This window comes from Dendrobium catenatum, unplaced genomic scaffold (genome assembly GCF_001605985.2).
Source record: "Dendrobium catenatum unplaced genomic scaffold, ASM160598v2 fragScaff_scaffold_54, whole genome shotgun sequence".
NCBI classification, from domain to species: Eukaryota; Viridiplantae; Streptophyta; class Magnoliopsida; order Asparagales; family Orchidaceae; genus Dendrobium; species Dendrobium catenatum.
In genome coordinates this window covers 2,091,489-2,110,421 of record NW_021318516.1, presented here as the reverse complement: position 1 = coordinate 2,110,421, position 18,933 = coordinate 2,091,489, and the positions used below count along the sequence as shown (strand labels likewise).

General features: G+C 37.4%; 2 protein-coding genes across 4 annotated transcripts; both read right to left on the bottom strand.

The window, feature by feature from the left end:
* Positions 1-951: 951 nt before the first annotated feature.
* Positions 952-12,048, bottom strand: LOC110108673 (putative methyltransferase DDB_G0268948). 3 transcript variants are annotated; one of them, XM_028694820.1, is made up of 2 exons: positions 11,132-12,048; positions 952-1,449 (listed from the first exon to the last, which is right to left on the bottom strand). In XM_028694820.1, the coding sequence occupies exon 1, from the start codon at positions 11,992-11,994 to the stop codon at positions 11,173-11,175; it is 822 nt and encodes a 273-aa protein (XP_028550653.1). In that variant the 5' UTR covers positions 11,995-12,048; the 3' UTR covers positions 952-1,449; positions 11,132-11,172. The 3 variants fall into 3 exon arrangements, 2 of the variants coding, with proteins under 2 accessions (XP_028550653.1, XP_028550650.1); XR_003700705.1 differs by lacking the exons at positions 952-1,449; positions 11,132-12,048 and adding exons at positions 3,540-4,705; positions 4,804-4,914; XM_028694817.1 differs by lacking the exon at positions 952-1,449 and adding an exon at positions 3,540-4,705.
* A 4,012-nt stretch (positions 12,049-16,060) lies between these two features.
* On the bottom strand, positions 16,061-17,230 carry LOC110108648 (putative methyltransferase DDB_G0268948). The gene has a single exon (XM_020839373.2). It carries the CDS (start codon positions 17,211-17,213, stop codon positions 16,338-16,340), a length of 876 nt encoding a protein of 291 aa, XP_020695032.2. The 5' UTR covers positions 17,214-17,230; the 3' UTR covers positions 16,061-16,337.
* Positions 17,231-18,933: the final 1,703 nt, after the last annotated feature.

Here is an 18,933-nt window from a genome sequence, read left to right as displayed (position 1 = left end):
CAAATCTAAAATTTTCATCAAAAAGAAGATATGCATATTCATTTGTTAGCTTAATTCTACATCACACATTAATTTTGCTATCCATCCCCTATAAAATCTAGCAATAAAAAAGTTATGCCCAGTTTGGTGCTGTGCTCGAATAACTATGACCCTAATAATTTTTGTTCATGCGGTTTGACTGTAACAAAAAATAAGTATGTTCATAACAATTCAATATTAGTGGTCATCACTGTTGTTAGTCTTCCTTATTCTATCATCATTAGTTTCAAAATGTCTTTCTTCAAAATCATATATATTTAAATTTTATAGTTACCTAATTTAAGAAATCTTTTAGCTTCATTGTATTTCTCATAATTTTTTATTTTTTATTTTGCTATTCTTCAAGAGAAAAAAACATCTTTAATGACCTTTTTTGGGGATTAAGCTATGAATTTAAACCAGCATTTTAATTGTTAACTCATGAAATATCCTCAAACTTTCCCTAAAATATGAAGATACCGAGGTCCTTGGTTTCTATGTATAGTTTTAGCTTTACAGTTTGGAATAGTCATAAAAACCTGTCCAGTAAATTGGACTTTTCTCTTATGATAAAGAATAAGACATAAATATCTTGAACAGAGGAATTAATCATGAAACAAAACATAATTTTAGACTTTGCTTCATTTATTTTTGTGTTCATGCCATTCATGCTCATTTGCTCACATTTTTTATACACATCGGTACACAGTGATACACATCAGAGGCATACAATAGCAATATATACAGTAGCAGTACACAATAATGATACACAACAACAGTACATAATAGTATTCATCATCAAAATGAACAAAATATCTTGTAAATGAAAGAAAAAAATATTCTTTATTCTTCAATGAACAATATTAAATAACTATGTATTTCTTAATCAAATTTTTAAAATGGAATGTTGTAAATCTGCACCATAAATGGGTTATGATTCCAGTCAATATTAAATAATTGCTTCCAACGCATGATTGTTTCTTACATCAGAATTAATATGATTGTACACATTGGTACATAGTAATACACAACTCTATACAACAATGATACACAGCAGTAGACAACATCAGAATAAACAAAAGACTTCTTTATTTTTAAAAGATCAGAAGCATACAAAACCATAATGCTTAACAGCCTGATGTATATCTAACTAATTTAGTTCACCTGTAATAGCTCAAAACACCAATCCATGATAGGCAACCTTTTTTAGGCCTAGTACCACAGATCTATAAATGCATCAAGCAACCCAAGACATCTCCTCCCACTCAATTTAATTAAAATGTCCACTGACATAAGCTAAAATTTTAATATCACAATCAATATAACAAGTACACAACGGTATATAGTGGACTTTATTTAAGAATGCAATATTAAATTATCAAAATGAATCAAATAGAAAGAGTAAAACTAATCAGGCTTCATCTCCATCAGCTGCATATTTAAGTATGCAATATTATATTATTGAAATGAATCAAACACATAAAAAAACAAAACATGATATGCAAAATACAAACATAACTTCAAAATTACCATCACACAAAGAGAAAAATAAACCCCTGGCAAGTCGAACCCAGCCAAAGAGCGTCGCCCCCTCGAACCCTCGACATATTCCCTAAGTGTACAAAAAAGAAACTATCATTCCTTCAGCGTGTAGTTCTCAACTTCAACTATTCCTCTTCTTAGATGTTTTTATAGCACCTTTCAGACTCCGCGTCCTATGAGCATATCATTTGCTCAAAAAATGAGCATCCTCCTCCAAACCAGTCATCATCTACATTGGCTTCTTCTCTTTTTTTTTTCTCAGTAGCTATGAAAAGTTTATTGAGTTAAAATCCTAAAAATTATAGAACTTTGGCAGGTATTTCATTTAAAAAAAGAGCATCAATCCTAAACCCTAAATTTGAACAGGAAATTTCTGGGATGGGTCGAACGGGCTGGCAAGAAAAAAAAACAAAAATACGAAATAGAAATGAATATCCATGTTTACAATTTAGATGTCGCAATTTTATTGGAGTCCGGACACAGAGCTACGTTTGAACTCCACAGAATAATTTCTCGTTTCAAATGGCCATAATAAATTTCTTGTTTTTGAGAAAATTGAATGACTATCCTATTTTCATTGGTAAAAAAAATTATAAGAGATCCACAGGTGACAAATTAAGAGAAGTTGAACAAAAAAAAAGTAGGAATACTGTGCAAAAAAGAGCAAATTAGAGAAAAATTAAACTTGTAAAATAACAAAGTAGAACAGGGAAGAAAAATAAGATAACACCAAGAAGAAACTGGACTAGCACCATAGCCAAAAGCACTCGGTTGTCTTAGTAGAAGTAGAGACCATCTATGGGTTGTGGCTGGGTAGATCAAAACCCATCATCATTGTTTAGCAAAAGGAAAAACTATAGGAACAGTATTACTGTCGAAAAGAAGAACACCCTAGACATAATGAACACCATAGCCATAGTGAACACCCGTCGTACGATCTAGTAGAAGAATGAACGAATAAGTTGGATCGAGACATTTTTAAACTAGAAGACAACTTAATTTCCCTTGTGACATAAGTGAGACAATGAATATTCTGTCCAAACCCCCTTCCTTTGCATTCCTTCCAAATATAATATATATAAGGGTGTCAATATTTGACACGACCCGAAAACCCGACTCGAACTCGACCCGAAAATTTCGGGTTCGGGTCAACTCGAACCCGAAACGGGTCGGGTTCGGGTTCAACATTTCGACCTGTTTCAAAAATCGAGTCAGGTTCGGGTTAGCCCTTTGACCCGATTTTGACCCGGCAACCTGAGATTGACCCGATTTTGACCCATTTTTTACCCGAAAAAGAGGAGATAGACCCATTTTTTACTCGAAAAAGAGGAGATAGACCCGTTTTTGACCCGAAAGCTAGCAATTTTTTTGTTGGAAATGGGTCATTCGGGTCGTGTCGGGTTGACCCGGACCCGAAGCAGGTCGGGTTCAGGTCAGGAAAACTGACCCGTTTTCAGAAACAGGTCGGGTTCGGGTTGACCCGAATAGTGCCGGGTCAGTTTCGGGTTCGACCTGAACCCAATCCGTGACCCGAAATTGACACCCCTAAATATATAGAAGCAAAAAGCAACAAAAGATAGCCATTAATAACATTCCCATGCAAAATGATCACATCCCTCAATATAATCTAACATTTGACTGATATTAGCCCTTAGCAGGTATAAAGAGCTGAAGGGAAAGATCATAGAGATAACTTTGAACCAAAATTCATAAGAATAAAAAATAAAAACTTGAAACAAAAATTCACAATCAAAGAAGAGGTGGCTAACATTTTTAATGGATGAATTGAAAAGAATACAAGTGGGGTCAATCGGAATGTTAAACTTGATTAATGCATCAGCAGTCTTAAGGCCCCCATTGATAGCCAGCCAGCTAAAAATAGAGAATCGAATAGCATACTTCTTGTGCCAAAACATCTTTGCCCCAAGGAGGAGATTAGGTTAAATATTGAGAACATATAAATGATTTTACCATTAGTTTTTCTTTTTATATCCACAAAATATATATTTTTTATCATCAGGGAAGATAGGGACAAAACAAATAACTCTTTTAATGTTCGGATGAAGGAAAGAAGGCAGGTTCCAAGCCTCATTAATCATGAAGTCAACAATAGAGACATCCTACTTAATCAAATGAAGGATAGAGGAGAAATTTTCCAGATCAACCAAGGACTTCCCATTTATCTAGGGATCCCAAATAAAATAGAAATTATAGCCATTCCAAACTATTAATTATAAACCAAGCTCTATTTTCTCCCAAGAGACCTTGAGAGATTTCCACCATAAAGTAGTATCGCAATTTCTATTATTTCAAAAGGATATATATTTAATTTTCTAGAATATGAAAAGCAGAGACCCAAAAGTAAGCACCCACATGATAAGAGCATAATTATAAGCAAAATTGAGATCAAGAATATAGGGAATACCTAGACTCCCAATGGGAATAGACTCGCAAGTATCTCAGCAAGAAACAAGCTGCGATTTCCTAGTAGAGATGCCGCCATGAAACAGAAAATGAGCACAAAACTTGTTAAGATGTTTTATGCAGGTTTCTGGCAAGATATCACTTTTAATTGAGTAAGCAATTATGTTAGAGATAGTGAAGTTTAGCAATTGCAGTTGTCTAACCAAAGAGAGAGCTTATCATGTCCATTTATCAAGCAAGGAGGCTTTGGCCATTAAACTTTAAAAATTAGAAAATTTAACCTAGAAATTGAAAAGAGTTAAATACTCTAGGAAGATTAATCATAGCACATGATTCATCTAAACTAGATGAAGTCATATAGAACAAAATTGAGCTTTTTGAAGGATTAATAATAAGGCTACAAACCTTACCAAAAGTAGAGAGGATGTTCATAAGAGCTTGCACATTAGGTTTAGTTGTCTTACCAAAAACAAGTCAGTCATATGCATAAAGCAAGAGAGAAATTTATAGGTTACCTCGGTTGTAACCAGAAAAGGAGCCATGAAGAGCAACATTGTCTAAAACAATAGAAAGAGAGTCCATCACAATGCAGAAGATATAAGGAGAGAGGGGGCATCCTTACCTCAGCTTGGATGAGGAGTTAAAGAAGCCCTCCAAATGACCATTGATGTAATTAGAGAAATAAACGTCCTCAATGCAAGCTTTATCCCAACAAATAAACCTGTTAGAGATATTTGGGAATGAGAGATATCCCTGTGGTTTTAATAATTTTAGGGAGATAACTCTTACGGGAAAAAAGTGATGGATGAATTTACGTACATGAGGGCCAAATACCTTTCACGTGTTAGAGAATAATTTAAAAGAATAACCATCCTACTCAAAGCTGGAGTTATTGGAGAAAGATAAGACCACCTCTTTAATATATGCATCAAAAATAAGAGATGTGAGAAGGGGAATCAAATTGGTAGTGACTTTCTTACTTGAGGGGAGAGGGGAATTGGAGTTAGGAGGTGGCACATTCGATATGTTCTTATAATGACTAATGATAGCTTTAGCAATATCTGCATGATTGATGAAAGTGTCATAATTAGTAGAGATTTCTCTAATAAAGTTAGAGTTCTCCTTTCATTTTTTTCATACAAAAATTTCAGGTCATCTTCCTCTTTAAACAACTAATTTATTTTACACCTCTGAGCAATCCAAGAATAAAGAGTCGCATAGGAATTTACAAGATTATCGACAGTGAATTTAACCAAAGAGGCCAAAACGTCATTAGAAGGATCTGCATTAAGAAGCTCTAAGAAATACATTTTCTAGTTTTCTAAATCTTGAATTGCATATTTGAGACTATTGAAGACTACCTTTTTTAGCCTTGGTATCAATTTTTTGTTTTTTGAGCTTCAAGTAAAGGGAATTTATAGGGTAAGAAGACTGATGTTCAGACGAGGAAGAGATGACGAGGAGTTAAAATTGGGGAGTAGTGGTCTAGTAGTTTTTGAACTAGAAATGATGATGGGCCAAGGAAGAGTGAACAATGAAGGTAAACAAAGGGTAGTGATCAGAGCACTTGGGGTTATCAATTTTACAGTAAGAAATATGTTAGATCTCCAACCATGCCTCATTACCGTAGCAGCGCTATCCGGTGCTGCGACGTTTTGATGATCGACACTCCAACGCTCAATTTACTGAGACTACAAAACTATAGTGTTGATTTCTAACACAACGACGCTATGAGGTACTTCACACTAAGCTTGGCTTTTCCAGGGTGCTGACTTCTTCTTAAATTCCCGAGAGGTAGGCACTGTAATGTTAAAAATTGGCACTGGGATGCTTTTAATAGCCATGCTACGGTGCTAAATTTGTGGGCACTGCAGCACTCGTTCAGCACCTGTGAAATTTTGCTTTCTCTTGTATATTTTCCAGACAAATATAACTACAGCAATACATTTTCACTAATTTAAATACAATAAACATTATACAATTTACACTTAACACTGATCTCAACTTGGTCTTCCCCCAGCTACTGCCACCAAACTTCTAACCAGATCGCGGTCATTATAAACTCTCGAGTATCTATACGGAGTCTGACCGACTCTCCAAACTACTGTAATTGCACCTCCTCTAAGTTAAGGGGTCACTTAAATTTAGTAGAATCTTCTCATTTGAGTAAAACCCCCGTGGTTTTTCCTTTTTTGGATTTTCCACATAAAAAGTTTCCAGTGTTTCTCAACTCTCTCCAACTACATGTTTGTGTTCTGGATAGCTATGCATTACTAGGACGAAAAATTATTTCACTCTACCGTCACGAATATACTAGCTCGCAACAAGTCTTCAAATAATTATAATTAAATTCACTCAACATGCCAAAGAACTATTTCAATTCCATCTATGAAAACCAAAGAGAACGTCTTAGTATAATGTATACTTTATATTAGTTTATTTATTTACAATATCAAACATGTCATAAATCATAAATAAACATTAATAAAAAAATAATGATGATAACATTGACGGTTGTATATTAATGACCTTGGAGAGACAACAATCTCCTTTAACCAAGACTTCTAAATAATTCGACTCACAACAACATTTTAATAATTATAGCATCAATCTCGCTATAATATGACAGCAACAATGAAGACATCAATGGTTGAGATGAAGATGTTAACGACATTAATGGCGACGATGGTGGAGGAGACCATGAAGGCAACAATGGTGGTAAGAAAAAACATCAACTATGACAATAATGCTAAGGACATCAACAATGGAAATAATGTTGAGAAAGAGAACAAACTTCTTATAGTTAGTGGAATGAATAAAGTTTGGAAAGGAATATTTTGACATATTCTTGATTTCGAAATTTGAAATAACTTATAAATTATTATTTTATCTGATAAATAAAATTAGTCAAATAAATAACTAACAACTTTTAATCAACTTTAAGTAGTGATGCAGTTCATCTTGATCTGTTAGTTGTAAGTTTTTACTATCAACTAAAAGATTTTATGTTTGAACCTTATGTATATGATTTTATCTTAGTTAATCTAAATATCTCAAAAAAAAAAAAAATGTTAAGCAGTGAACAACAATTCATCCTTAGAAAAAAAAAAAAGGCTGTTCCTCGGGGCAAACTTATTAAATTGGGGGCCAATCAACGGTTTGTCATTACCCATAAAGATAGGCGTTAGGATAGGCCCACCACCTAGCGGGCCTAGCTGAGTTAAGGGTCCGAATGTTGACAAGACTAGATGACGTGGGCTCCTCCATGTACCGACGTAAGAGAATGATTTCAAAGATTAAAAAAGTATTAAAAACATTTTAACGTAAAATATATTATAATAATTTTAAAAATTTTGAAATTCATATTAAAATTAATATTACATAATATTTCAAATTATATTAATCTTAATATATATTAAAAAAAATTTAAAACTCATTTTAAAAATTTTAAAATTCATATGAAAATTAATATTACATGATATTTTAAATTTTAAGAAATTTTTATGCTAGGATCCTACTTTCTACAACAATTTAAAAAAAATTACTTTCTCTATAACACTTTTATAACCATCATCATAAAAAAAATTGTATCATATATCATTCTTAAGATGGAGGATCAAATACATGGAAAAGAAAAAAAAAAAAAGATAGAAAGATTTAGGCTTCATTTGGAACAACTTTCTTACTATTTCTTAAAATAAATTTTTAATACAAATTTTTAATTTTTGTACTAGAAAGTTGCTTTAAGAAGCATTAAGAAAACCATCCGAAATGAATACTTAGGCTTTGTTTGGGACAATTTTCCTGCTGCTTTCTAAAATAGCTTTATAATACAAAATTTTCTATTTTAAGAAAAAGTTGTACAAAACAACAGTTAATAAGAAAGTTGCAGGCTTCGTTTGGGACAGTTTTCTTTCTACTTCTTAATGTAGCTTTATAGAATAAAAATTTTAATTTTTATAGTGAAAAGTTACTCTATGAAGCACTAAGAAAGTCATTCCCAAACAAAGCCTTAGTGAGAGGAAGAGGCATTACATTTTAAAAATTAATCTTAGATTTTAATATTCCTAACAAATTTTTTTATTTTATTATGAATGAGTTAGCTCAAGATATGATGATTCGAGTGAAGGTAGGCTCAAACCGATGTTAATTGTATTGAATTAATAAGCGATCACGCCACAATTAGGTCGTTTATTAATATTATTTTAAATTAATATTACATAATTTATAAAGTATAATTTGAAGTATGAAGTATTAATATGAATCATAAGAGTATTAAGCTTTGTTTGGGACTTTTTTTAATTATTTTCAAAAACAATTTTTTAGTATAAAAAATTTTAGCTCAAAAAATTTTGAGATAAAAATTACTTTAAAAATAATTAAAAAATAGTCACAAACAAAACCTTAAATATTAAATCCAGCTTAGGTTTAAAGTTTTGGGTACAATTACAATAAATTTGATAATGTTTGGTTTAATTATGAAATTTTCAATGAAAAATTATAATTCTTGATGAAGATGATGATCTTCTACCGTAAATGAAAACCTTAGAACATCATTTCATTCTTCTTAAAATTATAATTCTTGATGATTGATACGTCCTAAAAAATTGCTTTGATCGAGCACGAATCTCTAGGCAAATTCAAGTTCGAAACTTTCAAAATTAAATTTGGGATCATCTAAATTCCAATTTCAGCAAATTTATAGTCAAACTGAACATCTCAAAGAGACGAACCAAACAACACAAACATTGGTCCAACCCAAGCCCAAATGGGTCCGAATCGGCGGCTCGGACCACATTTGGAAGGGTCAAAGTATTATTTGGATGATAAAATGATATAAAAATATGGCATGCTTATAGTCAAATCGAGCGGCTCGGCGAGACGAATCCAACAAACCAAAGATCAATGAATTCTGACATCCTTAAGGCACTTAAACCGTTGAAAAACTCCCTACAGTCGAGGGAATTAATATGAGCCATCTGATGGAGCACTCTGAATCTGCCCATGATCTTCTCTAAATTTACGGGGTGCGCCACTCATGAAAATCTATAAATAGACCCTCACTCTCTACATGAAGGGAACTTTTGCTAGAGATGGGAGGGAGCTCTGAAGCTTCAAGAGCTCTAACGCCTCCTTCGCCTCGTCGTCGACCACCGCTGGACATTCTCTTGGCCAACGACCACTGTCGGACTTTAGACTGACCTTCGTCGGACCACCACCTGGACGCCGGTCGCCGCCAAACTTCCACCTGGCTACCGACTGTCGCCGTACTTCCACCCGGCCATCGACCGCCGCTGGAATTTTGCAAGGCCATTGACCACCGCCAAACTTTTGCCCGATCATTGTCGGACCACAGCACGGCCGCCAACCGCTGCCGAAACTTCGCCTGGACGACTACCGCAGTGAAACCACAGCCCGACCGCCAACCGCTGCAGGACTTCCACCATGTTGTTAATCGTCGCCGGACATCCACCCGGCTACCGTCGGACTTCAGCCTGACCTTCGTCTGACCACCACCCGGCTGCCGACCATTGTCGGACTTCCACCCAGCTGCCGACCATCATCGGGCTTCAATCCGGCCATCGACCGCCGCTGGACTTCTGCCCAACCAATGTCGGACCACAGCCCGACCGCCGGCCACCGCTGGAACTTGGCCTGGCCGACTACCGTCGTCGGACCATAGCCCGGTCGCCGACCGCCGCCGTACTTCCACCATGCTGCTGATTGTCGCCGAACTTCCACCCAGCCACCGCTGGACTTCTGCCCAGCAATCGACTGTCGTCGGACTTTAGCCCGACGTTCTTCAACCATCGCTTGGCCAACGACCGCTGTCGGATTTTAGCCCGACCTTCGTCGGACCACCGCCCGACCGCTGACCGCCATTGGACCTCCTCTCGCGATCAACTTGGTTCTTAACAAGGCTACCAAGTACAATCCTTCCAACCTCCCTTGCCAAACAACAGTCTTTCAAACTCCAGTCTCCTGCTGACTAAGTCCTTCTGAACTCCATTTCCTGCTACGGTCCTTCCGAGCTCCATCATCAGACAATGGTCTTTCTGACCCTGGTCTTCTCCCTACTATGGCCCTTCCGACCTCCCTCGCCAGACAACGGTCTTTCTGACCCATGTCTCCTACCGACTACGATCCTTCCGACCTCTATCGCCTACTACGATCTTCCAGACCTTTATCCTATCGACTATGGTACTGCTGACTAAACAAACATGTCTATGTTGATTAATGCAATTTCAATCATGTAATGCGCTCTATATGATGTACATTTGTGAAATCAAGCCAATGCCTTCTCCCAAGGAATGGCCACATTTGTAATCGACTACAAATACTAGTGGATTCATTTAAACTGGACCAAACCCCGTGATTTTCCCCCCTTTTCAGGGGTTTCCAAGTAAAAACTCTAGTGTCTTTTATGAGCACTACATTATCTCATTCATCTGCTTGTGTGCTAGATCTTTGTACAATGTTAAGACGTTAAACTATATATTTCTCTACCGTCGCGAATGTTCATGGACGGAACAATGATGAAGCATGCAATCATTTCAAGGAGAATATCTAGAGGTTAAATTGACAAAGTCTTCTTTTGAGACGACTTTTTTATTGCTTCTTAAAACAACATTTTAATATAATTTTTTTAATTTTTTACTTAAAATTTTATTTTAAAAAACAATAAAAAAATCGTCCAGCCAAAACCAAAATGTCTCGCCGCTTTATCCAGATTCAACATGCCACTACCAAAGCCAGCAAACTTCGGCGGTGCATGCAACCCAAAAATAACAGTAGTTGTGTTGCAATCCTTAAATGATAAACAACTGAAACCTTCAAATTTTTTCTGCGCTTTTGATGATGTCGATACAGACACAGTGCTAATTATTCATGTTAAGAGAAACCAAAATTTTTATTTTTAAATTATAAATATTCTTATCCAAGTCACCGCCAATTGGTCTCCAAAACTCAACAGCGAATTTATTAGGACCTAAGAAATGCAAAATCTGCAAGCAAAATTACCATAAAACACGCCTTAATTATCCTCTAAACACAAACTAAAATCAGAGTAGTAAGCAAATGCAGAGAGCCGGACAACGAAGAATTCATCACAAAACAAGGTAAATACTAAATATGTTAAATCTCTTACCTCCTTCTCCATCCATGAATCCCCAATATCTGGCTGAATTACTATGCCGGCAAGCTCGATCCCATCCTTCCAATTCGAAGACTAATCGGAAATTTCACCTTCTTTACCTCCTCTCCATCTTCATCCCAAGCCATCTTCAACTCATCCACCACCTCCTCCGTAAGCACCTCCACCCCAGCCTCCCTCGCCTTCTGATACCCCGCCCAAGTCTTCGTGAGAGCAATCAATCCCTCCACCCCCATCGCTCTCTCCGCTACAAATCCCCTCACCGGCCCCGTTCCCCCCTCAAGCCCCTCCACTTCCTCGAAAGGAAACTCCAACCCTTCATAACCTTCCTCAACCAACACCCTGATATCCTTACTAATGTAACTCCACATTACCTCGCCCAACCGCCTATATATCTCGTCGACCCTCCCCCCGTCGACGAATATACGGTAGCCGTAGCACCACGCGGCTAACACTCCGCCAGGGCGGCGGAGGACCGAGCGGGCCTGTTCGAAGAAAGCCGGGATGTCGAACCAGTGCAACGCCGTGGCAACGGTTATGAGGTCGACGGAGGCAGGTGGGGCGACGAGGCGGTGGAGATCGGCGAGGGGAAGCGAGGGCGGTGTGATGACGAAGCGGATGTTGGAGAGGTGGGTTGGGGCATGGGAAATCTGCTCAGGGCTGGAGTCGGTTGCGATAACGGAGTCAAAGAGGGAGGACAGAGAGAGAGCGGCTTGGCCGCTCCCCGTGCCGGCGTCCCACGCGAGGCGCCGACTCGGAGCTTTGGAGGCGACGAAGTCGAAGAGCTCAGGCGGGTAGTTAGGACGAATCGAGGCGTAGAACTTGGTTTGATCGGCGTTACGGTAGAGATCGGCCATTTTTCTTTTTTTCTTTTTTTCCTTTTTTAAGCTTTTCTTGATTTCTTTTAACTCCGTTTATGCATTCATTTTGCTTTCAGGCAGGAGGTTCTGGATGCAACCAAATATCAGCATACAAAATTGACGGTAATATTCTAAAAAGATGGCAAAATAAAAAAATAAAAAACGCACGCAGTTCAAAAATAAATAATTAAAAGTTGCTAACTTATCATCATTTGCATAGATAGAGTTAAAAATAATTTATTTACAGAAATTGACGGTAATATTCTAAATTTGAAAAAGTTATCTAATAAATTTGTTATCATTGTTGTGGGCTAGAATATGACGCAGCGATAGAGTTAGAATTTTTGTCTCAGCACACAAATAGAGAATTCAGACATAAGATTTTTTAAGTGAAAAATCTTGAAAAAAAGAAAAAACTACGGGGCCACGCCTAGTTAAAATAATTGAAATAGTATTTGAATAGATTACAAATGATTAATTCATCCTTGAAATTGAGAATGATTAGATTATAAGTCAGTCGTTGGGTTGAAATGTTCAAATTTAGTGACAAATAGAGATCACACGTAAATCCGACGACATTTGGTGGTCGGGCGGAAATATGGCGTCGATTGATGGTTGGGTAGAAGTTCGGTGTCAATTGGTGGCCGGGCGGAAGTCCGACTTCATTCAGTGGTCGAGCAGAAGTTCGGTGTCAGTCGGTGACATAGTAGAAGTCTGACGTCAGTCAGTGGTTTGGCGGAAGTCTAGTGTCAGTTGGTGACCAAGAGGAAGTCTGATGCAAGTTGGTGGTCGGGCGGAAGTCAGGAGTGAATATATGGGCTGGTGGAAGTCTGGTGGTGGTCGAGGAGGAGTGGTAGCAAGATAACTCTAGTTTCTCTCTCTCCATTCTCTTCTTTGCTTGGGTTCCTTCCCATAAGAAATTAGGGGTCTATTTATGATTTTTTTAGAGTGACATGACTAATAAATATTCCCTTGATCATAGATCGTTTACTTGGCATTTGAATTTCTTAATGATATCAAAATTCGGCGATCTTGGGCTCATAAGATTCTTCTCGTCGAGCCGCTTGATTCAATTATAAGCATGTAACGTTTGGAAATCGTTTATTCATTCAATTTATGGCTTGAACTTTTTAAATGTATTTAAGGTCTTCGATCTTAACCCATTTGGGTTTGGATTGAGTCAAATTTGGTGTCGTTGGGTTTGTATTTCGAGACGTTCAGTTCAATTGTAAGTTTGCTAAAATCGGAGTTCGAATAGTCCCATATTTAATTTCAGAACTTTCCAACTTGATTTTGCCTCGAGATTCGTGCTTGATCAATATAATTCTTTTGATGATATATCAATAATATAGGCTTAAAATTTTGACGTATGATATTTAAATAACATATAAAATAAAATTGCATTAGTTTTGATAAGACTAATGAAAATTCATATAATATGTGTGAATCTAGAGGTATATTTGAATTGAAATTTTTTTGAATTAAATTTAGGGTTATTCGAGCTTTGATTTAGCAAACTTACATTGGAATTGAATTTTTCAACGAGATGAACTTATTGACACTACAAATGATCAAATTCTACTTCAAATAAGTTCAAATAATGCATTCGACTATATTTAGAAACATATGAAAATAGATTGATGAACTCAATAACATCTAATTATAGCATGATAATAATCAAATTGAGTGACTCGATGAAAAGAATCTAACAAGCCCAAGATCACTCAATTCTGTTATCATTAAGATGTTCAAATATTTGATAAATAATATATAATTAATGAAATCAATATGAACAGTGCGATAGTCTGCTTTGGATTCTGGCCAAATTTACTAAAATGTTTATAAATATGACTTCATTTTCTACATAAGGGAAGTTCAAGAGCTAAGATAACTAAATAACTCTATTATATTTTTCAACTATCTTCGCCAAAGATAGCCATCAGCAATTATCATAACTACTGCAAGACTTCTGTCAATATTTAACTATGTTGCTATGTTTTAAGTATTCACTTGTACATTACAGGAAAATAGCCTATTACTGGTGGAATTTTCGGTGGCTTTCTGACGGACTGATTTCCGACAGATTACAATGGAATATTTTCGACTTTTCTTTTGCAGATTTTCCGACGGTCTTTCCGGCGGATTCCCGATGGATTTGTTTCCAATGGATTTTCCGGCGCATTTTAATAATTTCTGAAAAATAAAATTTTGTGATATAAATAATTAATAATTTTATAGCTCATTTTTTTAATTATTAATTTAATAATTTATTTTAATTAATTATTAACTTAATAGCTTATTTTAATAAATTATTAATTTAATAGCTTATCTTAATTAAATAATTAAAATAAGTTGTTAAATTACTAATTAATTATATATTGATTTAATAACTTATTTTAGTTAATTATTAATTTAATGTCTTATTTATTAACTTTGATATATATTTTTATTTATTTTAAATTTTAATACTGCTAATAATATTTAAATATAAAATCTATAAGTTCATGCACCGTTCGTTGGACATTTGAAGGCCTTAATGATGTCAGAATTCGATGATCTTGGGCTCGTTGGATTCGTCTCGTCAAGCCGTTCGATTCGAGTATAAGCTCGTCAAAATCAGAGATCGTTTGGTAACTCAAATTGCTGTTTGAATCTTCCAACAGCGCTTTGAACCCATGATTCGGACTCATTTGGGCTCGGATTGGGTTGATCTTGGTGTTGTTGGGTTTGTATTTCCGAGACGCTCATTTTGACTATAAGCTCGCTGAAATCGGAGTTCGGGTGCTCCCGGAATTAATTTTTGAAGTTTCCAACTAGCTTTTGCCTTGAGATTCGTGCCCGATCAAGTTAATTTTGTGATGCCGTATCACTCTTCTTCTTGCTTGACCCCCCCTCATGAGAAATGAGGGGTCTATTTATAGATATTATGGAGTGGCATGGCTTGTAAATAGGTGAGAAATCAATGGTAAATAGGGAGTGATCGGATAGACGTACGGCCGATATTGAATCCTTTGATTATGGACAAATTATCAGGCATTTGAAGGTCTTAATGATGTCGGAATTCGGTGATCTTGGGCTCGTTGGATTTGTCTCGTCGAGCCGCTCGATTCGACTATAAGCACGTCATGTTTGAAAACCGTTTGGTAACTCAAATTGTGGTTCAAACTTTCCAACAACGCTTTGGGTCATTGATTTGTACTCATTTGGGCTCGGATTGAGTTGAATTAGTTGTCGTTGGGTTCGTATTTCCAAGACGCTCAGTTTGCCTATAAGTTTGTTGAAATCGGAGTTCAGGTGATCCCGAATTTAATTTTTGAAGTTTTCAGCTTGATTTTGCCTTGAGATTCGTGCCCGATCAAGATGATTTTTTAAGGATATATCAAGTTTTTAATGTGAAAACTCAATAAAAGAAAAAAATTATATGGCCTAGCCTAATTGAATTTACTATATACTTGAACTTATAAAAATTTAAATCTATTATTCTCCAGAACTAAAAAAAGACAATATTGAAATATTAGGAGTACTTGATTGTTATACTATAGTTGTAATAAATATTGTGGGAGAAGTAATGTAGCGATATAATAGCATTTAGATAATACTAGTTGGACAACAATGGTCGAATAATGATGGCGGGATGACAATAACCAAGCAGTAATAATTGGATAATGGTCGTTAGATGATAACAAAATGGACCATAATAGCCAGTTGGTGATGGTTAGATGATGATTATCAGATGATATTAGTTGGATTATGACATTCAAATGACGACGGCGATGACTAGCAGTAATATACTTTACAAAGAAATTATAAAACACCCCACCACTTGGTGGAGAAATTATTCTGTGTAGAGATCGAACATAGTTCTATGTCCGGAGGTGAATTAGGTGCAGCTAGGTCAGCGATACCGAGCCACGGTACCGAATAGTACCGAGCCACGGTACCGAATAGTACCGAGCCATGGTACACAGTAAAAGGATGACGATGCACATTCTAATTAAACTTCAGACAACGTTCAACATCCGAACAAAATAATTTTTCCACTCAGTGAAGGTCAACCTGAACATCATCAAATGGACCTTAACAGCCATAACAGCAAATTTATTACCCTCCAGAGCACCACTGCAACATGAAGGAAGCGGATGAATTGCAAAATTTGCAATCAAAACCACCATAAAAACACGTATTAACTACACGCTAAACACAAACTTAAAACACAGGAGCTATGAACTGCACAGGACAACGAAGAATTCCCCAGCAAAACTGAAGAAAAATATGTTAAATCTCTCATCTCCTCGCAGATCCATGAATCCCCAATATCTCTGGCTTAATTACTATACTGGCTATCTCGATCCCATCCTTCCAATTCGAAGGCTAATCGGAAACTTCACCTTCTTTACCTCCTCTCCATCCTCCTCACAAGCCTTCTTCATCTCATCTAACACCTCCTCCGTAACCAACTCCACCCCCGCCGCTCTCGCCCTCTGATACCCCGTCCCAGACTTCAAGAAAGAAATCAGTCCCTCCACCCCCATCTCCTTCTCCACAGCAAATCTTCTCACCGGTGCCGTCCCTTCCTCCACCCCTTCCACCGCCTCGAACGGAAACTCCACCCCGGCATATCCCCCATGAGCAATCGCCCTGATATCCTCAACCACGTACGGCCACGTCGCTTCCATCAATCTCCGATAGATTTCCTCCACCCTTCCCCCGTCGCAGAGCACGATACTGTCATAGCACCACGCGGCTAACACTCCTCCGGGGCGGCGGAGGACCGATCGTGCCTGTTCGAAGAAGGCCGGGATATCAAACCAGTGCAGAGCCGTAGCGACGGTTATGAGGTCGACGGAGCCAGGTGGTGCCACGAGGCGGTGGAGATCGGCGAGGGAAAGCGAAGGCGGTGTGACGACGAAGCGGATGTTCGAATGGTGGGTTGGTGCTTGGGAGATCTGCTCAGGGCTGGAGTCGGTTGCGACGACGGAGTCGAAGAGAGAGGAGAGAGAAACGGCTGCTTGTCCGCTCCCCGTGCCGGCGTCCCAGGCAAGTTGGCGGCTCGGAGCTTTTGAGGCGACAAAGTGGAAGAGCTCAGGTGGGTAGGTCGGGCGGGTCGAGGCGTAGAACTTGACTTGATCGGCGTTACGGTAGAGGTCGGACATTTTCTGCTTTCTTGCTCGGATTATAGAGCAAACGAAAATTGGTTGGGAGCCATCGGAGGCCATGTAGCAAAGTCTTGATTTTGATTATGCAACTTTGACACGGCAGCTCAGAAATCTTGAAGGGAAAAATGATCCTCCCCATGACCCTATCAAAATTGAGCCTTTTTTTTGGGGAAATTTGGGGCATAAGCCCATCTATTAAAAATAGGAAATTACAAATAAAGTAAAAATAGCCAATCCCAAAGACAAAAACGGGAGGCTAGAAGCAAAATACAGAAAAGAAAAACCTATACCACCCATTACAACCAGAATAAAATAAAAACTGTGGTATACAAAAAAGTTCAGGACTCAGGCAAAATCTGTAACGAATATCTCGAGTCGTGCAGGCTATGAATGTATAACCCCTGATTGCCAAGGCTGGCCCTCCAAGGGGTTATGCTGCAGTGGTCATCATCGTCCTGCAAAAAATGGTATGAAGCAGCATAGCTCTGCCAAGAAATAAACTGGGCCCAGCAGCAGATGTAGACAGAAGGAGACGTTCCAGTAAGCAAACCGTCCAGCATAAAACCAGTCCAAGCAGAGACTAGTTTAAAAACAGTTAAGAGATAATAAGGATACCAAAAGCTGGAATCTCTCCAACAGCAACCAGGGAGACACAAACAGAGAAAACCAGAAATCTCCCAGTCATCAAGCCAACAGATGTTTAAGACTGCTTCCATTTTTCCAAGTTTCCAACTTTACTTTCATAGCTTTTTTAATCTTATGCTCACAATAGTGAAACATTCAACCAAGTTGCCAAAAATACGGTCATTCCGAGCTCTCCAAATATAATATATAATGGTGTTAACCAGCAAACAGTAAAAATGCAACATGATTTGAGAATCAGCAATGTCCTCCATAAAATCAAAAATCTGATTCAGGTTAGGCCGCATTAAAAGAGTTTGAGTTTGAGGAATAAGCCTGTTCAAAATCTTAAATGAAAAATCACACTCAAAGAAAAGGTGTGAGGTAGAATCTCTACAGTCATGACAAAAGCAACATCCAGGGTTAACCTGAATGCCACGCTGAATGAGGTTATCAGCCGTTTTTAACCCATTTTTAAAAGCCAACCAGCCAAAAGAGGAAAAACGGATGGAGTAGTGTTTGTTCCATATAAAGTGGTGCCAATTCATCACAGGGTAATGTTTAAAGAATTCTTTAGAAAAAATCTTGTTGGAAACAATCCCAGAATTTAGCCACAGACAAGAAGGATTCGTATCAGAGATAGGCACAGAAAGAATCTGATTCTTAATGTAAACCGGCCAAGTAAAAGGCAGCACCCATTGACCATTCCTTATAATCTCGGTAGTACCGGCTTTTTTAAAATCCTCCATCCAAATACAATCAGCATCCATGTTTCTCAACTCCATAAGAGACTTTCCAAAGAACCAAGGATCCCAACAAATAGAAAAATTGCAATTTGGATTAATCCTCAGGTTTAAACAATGTTTAATGAGGAGAGCAACCTTACTTATATGTTTCCAGTAAGAAGAACAAAATTTTGGAATAGGAGACCATAAGGAGATACAAATGTTTTTCCAGCTCGAAAACAGTAAACCTTTGCCATGTAAGAATCTCCAAATCATGGAGCAGCTGAAGTTGAAAATTAAAGAGTCAAGAGAAGGTAACCCCAGTCCACCATTAGCTTTAGGTAGGAAAATATCTTTCCAAGCAATGAGATGTAACTTTCTGCTCATAATGTCTCTACCATATAAGAATCTAGAGCATAGTTTGTTAAGGATTT

Coding starts and splice junctions, on each gene's coding strand:
- LOC110108673 (XM_028694820.1), bottom strand. CDS start 11,994: ATGGCCGATCTCTACCGTAACGCCGATCAAACCAAGTTCTACGCCTCG.
- LOC110108648 (XM_020839373.2), bottom strand. CDS start 17,213: ATGGCCTCCGATGGCTCCCAACCAATTTTCGTTTGCTCTATAATCCGA.